This window comes from Octodon degus, unplaced genomic scaffold, assembly GCF_000260255.1.
Source record: "Octodon degus isolate 3935 unplaced genomic scaffold, OctDeg1.0 scaffold00043, whole genome shotgun sequence".
Classification (NCBI taxonomy): Eukaryota; Metazoa; Chordata; class Mammalia; order Rodentia; family Octodontidae; genus Octodon; species Octodon degus.
In genome coordinates this window covers 5133064-5147372 of record NW_004524619.1, presented here as the reverse complement: position 1 = coordinate 5147372, position 14309 = coordinate 5133064, and the positions used below count along the sequence as shown (strand labels likewise).

Here is a 14309-nt window from a genome sequence, read left to right as displayed (position 1 = left end):
TTGTGTGTGTGTGGCCAGCTCAGCCCACCAGGGGGCGCGGCTGGCTGGCATGTGGTGCTGGAGGATCGAACCGCGGTCCCTGTGCTTTGCCGAGCTTGTTCCAAGTAGGTGCTTTAGACCACTGAGCCATCTCTCCAGCCCCGTGAATATATATTTTAATATATTAAATAAGAGTTAGGTAGTACCCCTAGCCTTTTTGTCTCCTTTGCATCTTGTTAGAGGGTAGAGAGGGTTGCTGTCTTAGTTTCATGCATCTGGCTTCCCCATGTTTTTCCTGTCTACTCTCCCTCTGGTCTTTTTGATGTAAGTCCTTAACCCATTTGTGCTATGTGGTGCCTTCCTCTATCTGGCTTTCTTCTCTCTCTCTCCCCTCCTTTTAATTGCTCCCAAAGACATTCCTTCTCCCTCCCCCAAGTAAATTTTTCTCTTTCTAGTTAGGATTAGCCAGAAAACCTAGTGAAGCCTTTATTCTATTCTTTCCCTGCATATACACTCCCACCCCTACATATGGAAATCTCACTTTTAAAAATTTATAAATGAAACTAGTTACATTGATATTACAGCTTCACAGGGTTAAGTAAGGACATGATAGCGTAAAGTATATTTTAATATACAGTGTCTCAATTCTTCTCTGGCAAGGAAATTCCTGTTACTAGAGTAAGCAGGGCTAAAGAGAATAGGAAAATATGAAAATAAATTTGTTTAAAATTAGTTGCTTTCTGGGGCCGGGGAGATGGCTCAGCGGAATAAGCACTTCCCTGGCAAGCGCAAGGGCCTGAGTTCAATCCCCGGTTCTGCAAAATAAATAAATAAAGAATTAGTTGCTTTCTTTTTAGTATGTGACCCCCAGTTGTTTCTAATTTCTTTTAGGACTGGTAGGTGATAGGCTTCCTGTGCCTCCTGTTACCCCTCCCTTTTTAGAGAAGGAAGACTATCCAAGTGTGATGAAAGGCAAGCTTGAGAGGCTAGGAAGTTTTATCTATGTAGAAGGGTCTAGTATTTTAGTGTTTCAGATATTATAGGTCTCAAATGTGCTTTATCATGAAGAATTTACTAAAGAAGTACCTGTCCTCATGCCAAATTAATGTTAGCTAATAGCTGTTAATTATAGATGCTGCCAACAAATGAATTGCTCTTGCTTATGCAGTAAGTTCTGCTTTAATTTAATCCACACATCCTAGAAGCAGTTACAAAGTCAGTATGCAATGGAAAGATAGAATTCTGTATAGATGCTCCTTTTTTCTTTTGAAAATAACAGCTTTATTGAGCTATAATTTAATTGATTTTTTTTTTTTTTTTTTTTTTTTTTTTCAGAACTGGGGATTGAACTCATGCCCTTGCTCTTGCCAGGGAAGTACTTATTTCACTGAGCCATCTCCCTGGCCCTGAGATATAATTTATATACTGTAAAGTTCACTGGTGCGGGGGAGGGAGGATGTAGTAGTACTAGCAGTTGAACTCAGGGCCTGCACACTGAGGTACCTACCAGGCCTTTTTTACTTCTATTTTGAGATAGGGTCACTCTAAGTTGCCCAAGTGGGACTTCAACTTGCAGTCCTCCTGATTCTGCTTCCTGAGTGCTGACGTGCATGGCTCTACCCAGCTAACATTCATCTCTTGAAGTGTAAATTCAGTGGATTTTAGTATATTCACAGAATTGGACAACCATCACTCCTTATTTTAGATAATTTCTGTCACCCCCTAAAAGAATCTTTAATACTTAATTCTTCTTGCCACTGTATTCCCTTGCAGTCACTAACATGTTTTTTGTCTTATGGATGTTTCATGTAAGTGGAATACTCTGTGGTCTTTTTTTATCTGGCTTCTTTTACTTTCTGTAATGTTTTAAAGATTTATCCTTATTGTAGTATGTCAGTACTTTGTTCCTTTGTGTTGCTGAATCATAGCCCATTGTATGTATGTATTACATTTGTTTATTCATTTATCAAGAGATGGACATTTGAATTGTTTTTACTTTTTGGCTATTACGACTAATGCCAATATGAGTATTCACATACAAATTTTTGTGAGGACATGTTGTAAGTTCTCTTGGCTAAATACCTAGTGGTGGTGTCATTGGGTCATGTTAACTTGATGTTTAACATTTTGAGGGCCTGCCACACTGTTTTCTAGTTTGCTTGCAACTATTCTATGTAATTTGATTTTTTTTTTTTTATTTTTATTTATTTGAGAGAGAGAGAGAGAGAATGTGGTGTGTGTGTGTGGCCAGCTCAGCCCACCAGGGGGCGGGGCTGGCTGGCATGTGGTGCTGGGGGATTGAACCGTGGTCCCTGATGCTTTGCCAAGCTTGTTCTAAGTAGGTGCCTTAGACCACTGAGCCATCTCTCCAGCCCTGTAATTTGATTTTAAGTCATCCAATTTTAGGTTTTTAATTTCATAAGTTAAACATTAAATTAGTAGAATTGTTAACAGAAAAAAGTTTACCTTTGTAGTCCTTTGTTTTAAAAAATGAGTTTGCAATTATTGGTATTAATCTTTGGCTCTTTATTTTTCTTTTGCAGTTTTATCTTCAAGACACTAAAAGTAGTAATGGTACCTTTATAAATAGCCAGAGATTGAGTCGAGGCTCTGAAGAAAGTCCACCATGTGAAATTCTTTCTGGTGACATTATCCAGTTTGGGGTAGATGTGACAGAGAACACACGGAAAGGTACGGGTATGGATCAATTTTCCCATTATTTATCTTTTTAAGATTGTCTGTTCTTTCTTACTTAATGTTACAAAACAATATGTGCTTTTTATATTCTTAGAGAAGCTAATTAAATATATATATTTATATATGTATATATGTAGTCAGAAGTTAAAAGTCTACCACTTCCCTTATTGCTTTTTCTAAAATTTTCATTTCTGAAATGTTAATTAGTAATATATTTATATTTTCATATATATTTTATATATATCACTTAGGAAGCAGTTAGCTGCAGTGATAAGCAACTAAGATTAGCCTAAACTGCAAGATCTTTATTAATAACACATTGAAACTAGTGAGATTTAATGAAAAGAATGGAGCCAGATAGATATAGTGTTTATTCTATTGGCTCAACAGTATAAACAGGGTTTGAGGGCCAGCCATCCTTAATATGTTGGTTTCTTATGCTTTTTGCTTGTTTTGTCAAAGAGGATGGCCTATAACCCCAGACATTATTTTTCTCATACACATATTCCCAAGCAAAAAGGCAAAATTTCTTGTATGTCTCTGATGAAAGAAGTCTTTCAAGAATTCTTCCAATGTATCTGTCCTTATGTCTCACTAGCTTCATGTGTTGGCCACATATATAGCTACCTAAAGCTGCAAGGAAGTCTTAAGAAGTTACTTGGCAAAGGAGGAGGAGGAGGAGACCCACTATTAGCATATATCCATTATGATTTATCTCTTTTAGTTGTGTACATTGTTCCCCCAAGCAAAATCAGAGTTCTGTTAGCAAAAAATAAGGGGGAAAGCAGTGGAGGTAGTAGGTAGCTAGTAGTACCTATCACAACTATAAAGTAAAATTTAATATCTTAAAATTTTCAAAAAGTTTTCTAGCTAAATCAATATAGATTGGTCTTTATAATTTTTAGCTTCCTGGTCCTACCTGGTTGTCAACTTTAACGAGTGTGAAATTAGAGCCAGCCAAATAGCTTAGTGGACTAAAGAGCCTGTGCAGGGATGGGGGGAAGTGCTATGCCAGCCCTGCCCCCAGGGTGAGCTGAGACAGTGACTGAGACTGGGTATGGTGGCACATGCCTATAATCCCAGTGCTTGGGAGGCTAAAAACAGGAGGATCACTACCAGTCTGATTTGTGTAGTGAGACCCTGTAGTCCTTGTACTAAAATACATTTAAAAAAATAAATAAAAATATAAAGATAAAGAACATGAAATTGTATGGCTGACTCTTAAAATTTAAATGAATTAAAAACCAAAATTGCACAGCATCACCCTTTTAGTTTAATATGGTCAATGGAACAAATGTTTCTCATTTTGTTTCTCTGAACATACTCTGATTTGGGTGGTACATTAAGTCATCAAAATGCCATATAGATGTGGGCATGGTAGTGGTGATAGCGTTGTTTGTATATTCTTGCCATATTTGTGTATATATTCTAGTGGGATTGCAACAGTAGCAGTATTTTTACTGGGCTTTGTTGGCTGCCTCAGGAAATTAGGTTTTTATTTCAATTTGAGTTGGTCTTAGAAATTACTGTTTACAGTTATATACCAGAAAAGGAAGATCAAATTTTGGTCCAAACTGTTAATTATTTCTTTTTTTTTTGGGGGGGGGGGGACCGGGGATTGAACTCAGACCCATGCACTTGCCAGGCAAGTGCTTATTCTATTGAGCCATCTCCCCAGCCCCAATTATTTCTTATTAAGAGAACTCAACTTACATATGATCATTCTGGAAAAAGCCTACATTGGATGGTCCTGTATCTCTTGTTCCATAACATACCTCCTGTACTGTGTCATTCAGCAGACAATACATTAAGCTCAATAAGTTGAACCTCAACTCTGTGTAACACACTGAGAAAAAGAGAATTTTATTACACTGTCCTTCAAGGAATGTATGCTTTTTTAACTTACATTTACCAGAGAATGATTAGCCATTAGTTGATAAAAGAATGATATAATCAAATACTAGTTTATTTAAGGCAGGGAGAATCTTTAATTTTCTAACATGGGTAGATTTCACTAGTCAGGAATATACAAAACCTGTGTAAAATATCATTGTTAACAAATAGGCTTATATTCCAGTAAGTTTTTTAAAAAGAGAGAAAGCTATGACTTAGCCACTCAACTACTGGCCACTTGTTAGTTGCCATCCTACTAATTGCTCAAACTTCTGTTACCAATCGTAAGCAAGTTACTTCTATGAACTTTATACATAACTCCAGTTAGCTCATCAGCCTAGATCCTATTCACCAGCAACTGTTCCTTAGTTAAGCCACTGTGAACAAAGGGCCTGTTACGAGCAAAGTGAGTAGTATTGTATCAGTTACTCTTCTCTTGTTGGGACAAATACCTGATACTCAAAATGAAGGAGGGAAAGGTTAATTTAACTCAGTTACTGGTGATTTCAGTCCATGCTCAGTTGACTGCAAGGCAGATTGACACATGGTAGAGGGCAGCATTTCATGGTGGCAACAAAGAGCAAGAGAAAAGGGAGGAGTAGCAGCAGCAGTGGCAACAGAGAGCAAGTCTGTCGCCCTTATGTTGCATTCACGCTGTTGGCCCCAGGCTGGGTGCAGTACTCAAACCCGTAATTCCAGCATCACTCACACCCATAATCCCAGTGGTTCATAAGTTAAACACAAACTTGACAAAGTTCTCCCCATGACTGCATCAGGCTTTGCAGGGACAACTAGATACAAACCATAACAGGTACCTTCTTTTGGCTTTATGCTTTGACTGTGCTAAATTACTTTACTCACAACAATAGACTGCATTTTCTGATTTTCAGGCTCTTGCACATGTTTTTGACATGCCTACAAACCTTTCTCATTACTGCAAGGCTAGACAAGTTGTCTCCTGCATGCTCCATTGCACCTTACATTCTTCCCTTTCATATGTTTGCCTTCCTCACTAAACTCTTTAAGATGTGTGAAAGCAGCCAATATCTGTCTTCATTATAGAATCTGCACACTCAACTTGTCACATATTAGTTGACTATATTTTAAAATGTCTCATGAATCTTTACCATGTGACAAAAGCTCTTTTTGTCTGTATACAAGATTTTTTAAAAAATTCTTTTGATATAGGGTCTTGCTATGCAGTTCGGACTCATAGTGATCCTCCTGTCTCAGCCTTCCCACCACTGGGATTATAAGCATGTGCCACAATCCCGGGTTTTGGGGTCAGCATGATGTGCCTGGGGTTCCAGGATCAGCACAGCATATGGTACCAGGGATTGAACCTGCTCCTTGCATTTGCCAGGCAGGCGCTTAGACCACTGACTGAGCTATCTCCCCAGCCCCACAACCAAGATTTTTACAACCTTCCTCTTAAATGTCACAGGCTTATTGTGAGGGCTGAAAATGTACAATCTTCTTGTTACTACTTTGTTGTACTATCACATATCTCAGTAGCCTTTTTATTTCATCTTATACAGGGTATCATGATTTTACCATAACCCTAATGTGATGTTGCAGAGTGTTTAACATTCACATTGTAGTAGTGTTTAATGTGAACGTTGAAAGAGTACATACAAAGTACTCAACTCCAGGCCAAACACTATTACTAAAACCCTTGCTAGTCATTTATGTAGTCTTATGTCATTAAATTTGCCTTTCTTAGTAATTTCAGTTCTAGGGTCTTTTGGAACCTATCATTGGCCATCTCAAAAGAATTCTTATCAGCTTCCACTTTCCAGTTGCCAGGGGGAAATTGCAAGATTGATTGAGTATGGACTATACTAACTTTACTAGGTTGAATAAGGGAACTTTTCTGATGGCGTGACCTTTTTTTTTTTTTTGGTTCATTTAAAAAATGGGTTCATGACCCATGCTGTGCACCAGAATTACTTCAGAACTTTGTAAAACTACCAATGTCTGGATCACACCTTTCACTGCTAAGAAAGAACACTGGTAGGTGTGGAACCTGTGATTTCTGTTGTTGAGTTTAGGAACCTTATGTAGTTATTAAGGTACTAGCATCAGCTGGGTGTTGTGGCATATCTATAATCCATCTAACAAAGAAGCCAAGATAGAAGGATTGAACATTATAGGCCAGCCTGGGCAACCTACCAAGAGTCTGTTTTACATTTTTAAAAAAGAGATGGGGATATTTGTACATCAGTAGTACAGTTTTTTCCTAGCATACACAAGCCTTTGGATTCAGTCTTCAACACATGCATGCACATGCAAACACACACATGCACACACGCACACACACACACGTTTTGTATGCTTTCCCATCTCACATACCCAGTTCCCTGCTTGCCTTATGACCGTGAATCCATTTATGCTGGCCCTCAACCTATATTTTTATTATTTGTTTGTTTGCTTATTTATCTATTTAATGTATTTAGTACAGGGTCTTACTACGAGCTCCACTTACGACGATCCTCCTGTTTTCAGCCTCCCCAGCGCTGGGATCACAGGTGTGTGTCACCAGGCCCTGTCTCTGTCACTGGGTCAGTGCGCCCAGGGGCAGGGCCGGCGTGGCGTCTGTTGCCGGGGATTGAATCCCAGTCCCTGCGCTTGCCTAAGCACATGTTTAGTCCACTGAGCTACCTTCAAGCTGTATTTTTAGATGCTTACTTGTTTCCTTTTGAAGGTTCTGCTGTTGTATCACAGTAACTTTTTACAAAATTGAATTTTCTCTTCAAGCAGAACATTATACTGACTTTACCATATGTTTTATTATTCCTTTATTCTCCCAAACCCTCCTACTGAGACTTCATGTTTTCTGACTCCTATTTTGTCTTAACCATTTGTCTCCTTTCTCTGAATCCTCTTGGGTTTTTTTGTTGTGTGGTTTTGGTTTTTTTTTTTTCTGTTTGCCATCCCAAAATGTTACAGTGGCTCCTCACTTCTGACTACCATACTCTACCAACCTACTTCTTCCAGGACATTATTTTATTACAGCTTTGTGTATGTCTTCCTGCTTTGAGAAGCCCTAAGTACAGAATATAGTCTGAAATGTTTAATTTACCATTGAGGTCCCTAAAAATTTAGACTTACTTCAACTTTTAAATTTTATTCCCTTAATATATGTGATGATGTTATGCTGGATTATGTAAAGGTAGGATGATATAGAGAAATTATTTTCTTCAGCCTTTCAGCTGCCATTTACCAAAGCTCTGATCTGAAGGAAATTACCTTGGCCTCTTCCTCAGTCATCCCTTTGAAACTTAAGACATAAGGTGACTGTTTGCATGGATTGTCATAAGTAGTTAACATACATAGTATTTTTATGAGGGCCTCGAAGTTAGAGGGCCTTGAAATGCACACCTATCTGGTTTTTCCCCCTGCTGTCCTCCCTATGTGTGCATTCTCTTAATCTCCTTTTCTTTCCTTTTGCTCAGGCCATTTTTTCTGTCTTTCCTTCTGTTTTCCAGCATTTGAATTCTTCTCTGTTGTTGTTTTGCTTTTTACGTTTTCATAAAGCCTTCGTCTCCTTTTTTTATTCCGAATTCCATAGCGGTTTTGTAGTTACTGTAGCCTCCCTCCCATTAAGTTTCTGCTGTTTTTTGTGTATTAAAATCTGTCAAAGATGGAGACCTAGTTGTAATCATGGTTCTCACCATCCTTCCCGGAGTACTGCTTTGTAGTCAAGAAGTTCTCAGTGAACATGTATAGAGCAAATACATAAGCCTAGAAAACCACTATTACTCAGGGGCAAGTCAAAAACTAGGCCAGTGCACAGTATCCTTCCATGTTATGCTGGGGCAGTAAAATAGTAAATGAATCCCTATCCTTAAGAAAGGACTCCCTCTATCAAAAATGAATCTCTATAATTAGAGAAAGGACTTCTACCAGCTAGATAGAAATAAGACTCCTTAGAAATAGCTGATTCTGAGTCTGGAGCCCCGCGTATATGAGTTGAGCCTACAAAACTTTGTATGCCAGGCAGCAGTGAACCTATGTATAACTGTCAGAAGGACTTCTAGAGATTAGCATAAGTCAGTTCTCAGTGGTCAAAGATAGATTATTTGAGCATCAAATAATATCAGTGAATTAAAATATAAAGTAGGTCAAATATGTTTGAATCAATGTGCTTACAGTGATACAAAAAAGAAAAAAGGTTTTATTTCTTCTTTTTTTTTTAATTTTTTTTTTTTTTTTAGAAAAAAGGTTTTAACACTTTGTAAGAACAAGAAAACTTTTATCCAGTCTTTCCTATATAAGGTTGCTGTGGTGTGGCTTAGTGGCAACATGTTACCTGGCACCCATGAGACTCAGGGTTTGATGACAGCACTCAAAAGAAAAGAACAGTAGTTGTATATAAGCTAAACAAGTAATTGAAGAAAGAAAGTCTTCTAATGGCTTTCTGATGGCTGAACTGCAGCTTATAAATGAAGACAGAATGATTATATATATATATATATATATATTTTTTTTTTTTTTAATTAGAAACAGGCTTGGGATATAGCTCAGTGGTAGAGTTCTTGCCTAGTATGCATAAGGTCCTAGCTTCAGTTCCCAGCATTATCAAAAAAAAGAAGATTAAAAAGAATATTTGCCTAAGGCCGGGGAGATGGCTCAGTGGAATAAGCGCTTCCCTGGCAAGTGCAAGGGCCTGAGTTCAATCCCTGGTTCTACCAAAAAATTAAAAAAGAATATTTGCCTAGACTGGTCATGGTGGCACACACCTGTAATCCCAGTGCTTGGAAGGCTGAAAACAGGAGAATTGCTACGAGTCCGTAGTGAGATCCTATAGACCCTGTACTATATACATTAAAAAAAAAAAAAAAAAAAGAATGCTTGCCTGTTCTATATTACTCTGCTTTTTCCCTTGCCTCTGTGTGTGTGTGTGTGTGTGTGTGTGTGTGTGTGTGTGCCTGTCCAGAAACTGAACCCAGGGCCTTCACATTGAGCTATCCCCAGACCTTAATTGACTGATTTTCTTTTTCTTTCCTTTTTTCTCTTGTACTGAGGACTGAACCGAGGGCCTTGTGCTTGCCAGGCAGGTGTTCTGTTTACTGAACTACATCCTCAGCTCTTAATTTTTGAAATAAGGTCTAACTTGTTCAGGCTAGTCTTGAACTTGAAGTCCACCTGCCTTAGCTTCCCAGAGTGCTGGAATTATAGTCCTGCACCACCAAAGCTGTCTCTTTTCTAATTTTTCACATGAAAACAAAACAACAACAACAAAAAAATCCCCCCAAACTCAAAACCCTAAGATTAGAAACTATTACAGTAACATGTTAACATCTCTGGTTTACATCTTTATTTTTTAAATTTATGTATGTACTTGGAGTTGAATCCAGTGTGTTTACACCAATCAGCATCCCTTACCTGCTTACCTTCCTTTCTCTCTTCTCTCTCTTCCTCTCCCTCCCCCACCCCCACCTTCAAGATCTCACTAAGTTGCTCAAACAGAGCTCTTAACTTGTGATCCTTCTGCCACAGCTTCCCAGAGTACTAGAATTACAAATGTTGCACCACTATTGCTGGCTTTTTCTTGGGGTTTTGTGGTCACATTCATTGTGCTTCCTATTGTTGCCTATCATTTTAAGAGGTCCTTCAAACCACTCTTTATGTGAAGAATAATTTTGACCTTCTTACTCAAGATAGGATCTGAGATAGAGCCAGACTACAGCATACCTCAGAAGTTTGTCTTTCCCAGTTCATGTGCTCTTAACAGATTTAAGATTTACCAACTTGAACTTGGGTCCTCTAAATGGCATTTATGTAAAGAGTAAGTGGATTCCCCAAAGGAAATACACTAACTCAAAAACAAGTGATCTGTGTAAGAAACAGGAAAAAAAATTAGAGGAGTTGAGTCAGTGTGTATAGGGTTATTCTGACTTCATAGCCTATAACTGTCAGAAGTAATTGCATATTCTTTTTTCATGTGTACATTGTTGCTTCAGTTCAGACACCTAGTTTTCATGTTTTTAACTTTCCTGAAATTGCACATGACTTATAGTACATTTAATGTATATTTAATGTGGCAATGCTCAGCGTCTCCCTTACTCTCCTAGAGAACCTGTTTAAATTGTGTTTTGTAATCACTTTAGTCTGTGAGTCTTGAAATACAGTAATACTATTTGTGAGTCATTTTTTAGAGCAAAATATATTTAAAGACTGCTTTATTTGCATGCCTGTAATCCCAACACTCAGGAGGCGGAGGCAGGAGGATTGCTGTGAGTTTGAGGCCAGCCTGGTCTATAAAATGAGATTGAGACCAACTTGAATTACATAATGAGACCCTGTCTCAAAAAGACACATTCCCCCCTCCAATAAAGAATGTTTTAAGAATGTCTTAGAGCAATATTTTTTGAATTGTTTTCTTCATATTATCTGATCATAGGTAAGTGTTCCTGAAAGAGGGCTGGTGAGGCTCAGTGCTCATGTTGGAAAATGCATCTTACTTTTAAAATAGTGTGATAGGCAAAAGTCCTCTGGGCTCTGAAGAAGACCAGGGTTATAAACACACGAACAAACAAATGAAAATGCTTGAAGCTTCTTTTAACCAAGCATTTGCCAAACTTGTCTGACCTTCAGATATTTTTGTTGTTGTTAATACTTACTGGAATTCCATTTTTGGAAATGCTATTATATAGTTTATGAATATAAATATTAAATCATTTTCTTGGTTTGTTTTAAATACATAGTTGTCTATTACAAGTTCAAAAATTAACTAACATTTCTGTCTGTGTATCTCATTGACATAAAATCTTTTCAAGGGCAGGGTTATCTGGATATGGTTGTTGGCTTAGTCAGACATGAAAAACACCTTTAGCATCTCCCTTCTGCCCAGTCTGCATCAGCCTTTGGTTCACATAAGTCTTAGACACCAGTCTACTTCTGAATTTCAGGGTGCTATAACTCACCAATAGAATTCCTGATGTGTATTGTGTTATATAGGTTGTCACCTTTGGTACTGCAGTTGTAATTCTATAACATTGTTTTGAAAAAACAACTTTTAATAAGTTTAAACATGTTGGTAAAATACAGTAGTTATTGGATCTTCATCTTTTCTTTAGTGCTATATTTACTGTAGTCTGTTTTATAGTAATTCTCTGATAGAGCCATAGAGTTAAGTTTATACCTTCCCTGTTTCTGCCAGAGAAGGGGTGAGGGTTTTCTTGTAAATAGTAAAGAACTCTGTCTGCTATTCCTTAAAGTAAGAATTCTCTTACCCCTTAGTAATGGGAGTTGTAAAATATTGAGTAGATAATGGTCTTCAACATTGTAAGCTTTCTACCAAATGCTAAGGACACAGTTATGAAACATAAGAAACTACTGAGTCCTTTCTACTTCAAAGAGTTGAGTCTGATTAGTGAGATCGCAGTTCTACAGAGGTTAGATATCCACAGTGCACACTGTTTATAAAAGTGGCTCTGGGGACATCTAACTCAGGTACTGTGAATGGGTGAAGGAATAAGAAAGTATGAGCCTGGAGGATAAGTATCATTCGGTTGTGCAGGCAGGGGTGTAAAAGACATCATTGATTGAGGGACTATTGGTGTAAAAGGCTTGGAGTTGTAAAAGGTAAGGTGGTATAGGTATCTTGGCTTAGACCTATTTGATAGCAGGATAGAGAATGAGGCCAGAGGAAAGGAGGGAGCCAAATGGTTCATGACAGTGACTGCTGTGGTAGACAGTTTAGAAGAACCATCCAGTAGATAGTTCTTGATCTGTGTTGTTGTTCATATAATCAGTTATTTAATGAAAATTTATATTGAATGAACTGCCAGTTCCTTGAATTTAATGTATAGTTCTGGGTGGCAATCATATTACTATATATTTTTAATATCATCTTGATATTATGGCCTGAATACTCAATGTTGTCCCCAAATGACATTCTTACAACTCAGTTGCATTAAAAATATAAGTTTTAACAAATGCATATATCAACAAACACCACTCCCCTAATCATTATGTAGTATATTCTTTTTGTTTGTTTGTTTTTGTTTTTACGGAACCAGGGATTGAACTCAGGCCCCTGTATGTAGTATATTCTAATTAATTGGCATTACCTTTTAGTTAGAATTCAGTGAACTAAATAAATATATTCGTTAGACCTTCCTTAGAAGATGCAGTCTTTGAAGAATGGAAAAGTAAAACCATCAATCTATAAGCCTGGAAAAAAAAAAAAATTAAAGCTCAGAGCAGCTCTGTACAAGCACCACATTTGGTGAGTTTTGTCTCTTAAAGTCATTAGTAGAAAAAGGAGGAAGTGTGAACAATAAGAGAAGTTGTTACTTACATAGAGACAACTGTGGCATTATAACAATATGTTGCAAATGGGGGAAGAAAACTATCAAAAAGAAAAAATTAAACTGAATTGAAACTCCCATATAAGTTGCAACAAGAAACTCTAATGCTTACTAGCAGAGCATTGTAGAGGCATTTTCACTTGTCTGAAGTCTCGATTTTCTTGCTCATAAGAGGGGAGATAGAAAAGCTGTCTTCTAACCTGTATTACCCAGCATTTTTGAGGCATGATTGGAGATAGTATGGGGACCAAAGAACTAGGAATAAAGACGCTCTATTTTAAAGGAGAGTAGAATAAGTTGGAGGTAAAAGTGCATTTCCCTTCCTTGATTGTATTTCTGCATATCCAGTGGGCCTTTATTCAGTGTTGTTATAGAACAGTTCTATCTATAAACTACTTTGCATTTGGGATTTATTATGGACAGAGATGAGTTTCTCAGGGCGATGAATATTGTCATTAAATTAGTACATTTATTTTCTTTCCTACAAGTAGTTACTTTTAAGAATAAAATATACATTTACCTATGAGAGGTACAAAGTTATATTTTTAAACAATTATTTTATGTTGTTTGTTTTAACCAGTTACCCATGGGTGTATTGTTTCCACAATAAAACTTTTTCTACCAGATGGTATGGAAGCCCGGCTCCGCTCAGAGTGAGTATTATTTAGTGATGTGAAGGTTTTCAATTAATTACCGTGGTTAATATTCTAGATGATGATATACTGCTAATATTTTAGGATCACTTTAATAACATTAGAGGATTGACACAGTACTTTTGGAATATAATATACTCCAGTTAAGATTGCTTTTTGCATCAGTGTATTGGTAATAAATAATAATTCACTACATCATTTGAAATACTACTAATATTAATAATAAAAATAAGAGATAGGTTTTCATATCTAACTTTCAGTTTATATTTGGATGAATAGTTGTGTCTTGGTGTTTAGGGTGTTTGTTACTGGTGAACAGTGACTGTGTTCCTTTTCATCTGAATTTAATATAATTCTTAGTCTGTGATTGCATTTGAAGTTAATACCAGTGTTCTAAACTTGTAGGAAATTAAAGAAACCAGAATAGAATAGCCAGGTGTGGTGATGCATGTCTACAATCCCAGCACTCAGGAGGCTGAGGCAGGAGAATTGCTGTGAGTTTAAGGCCATTCTGGGTTACATAGCAAGACCCTGTTTCAAAAAACAAAACAAGGGCTGGATAAATAGCTCAGTGGATTAAAGCACCTGCAAGAGGAACATGCCGAGACACCAATTAAGATTGGGCATGGTGGTGTGCGCCTGTAATCCCAGCTTTTGGAAGGCTGTAAACAGGCAGATCACTAGAGTCTGAACTAGTAGTGAGACCTTGAACACCCTGTAGATCCTTCCCTAAAATACACACACACAAAATTATAAGAGATTATTTATA

General features: G+C 37.4%; 1 protein-coding gene across 14 annotated transcripts in view; it reads left to right on the top strand.

Annotated features, from left to right (window-relative positions):
* Positions 1-14309, top strand: part of Slmap (sarcolemma associated protein) — a 170750-nt gene that overhangs the window by 60034 nt on the left and 96407 nt on the right. For 8 of the 14 annotated variants that reach the window (XM_023715696.1, XM_023715695.1, XM_023715694.1 and 5 more), the window contains exons 2-3: positions 2523-2676; positions 13468-13540. In XM_023715696.1, the coding sequence (XP_023571464.1) occupies positions 2523-2676; positions 13468-13540 (227 nt within the window). Of the gene's footprint in view, positions 1-2522; positions 2677-13467; positions 13541-14309 lie in introns of those variants that run through there. The other 6 variants (XM_004631616.2, XM_004631614.2, XM_023715697.1 and 3 more) reach the window with 2 other exon arrangements.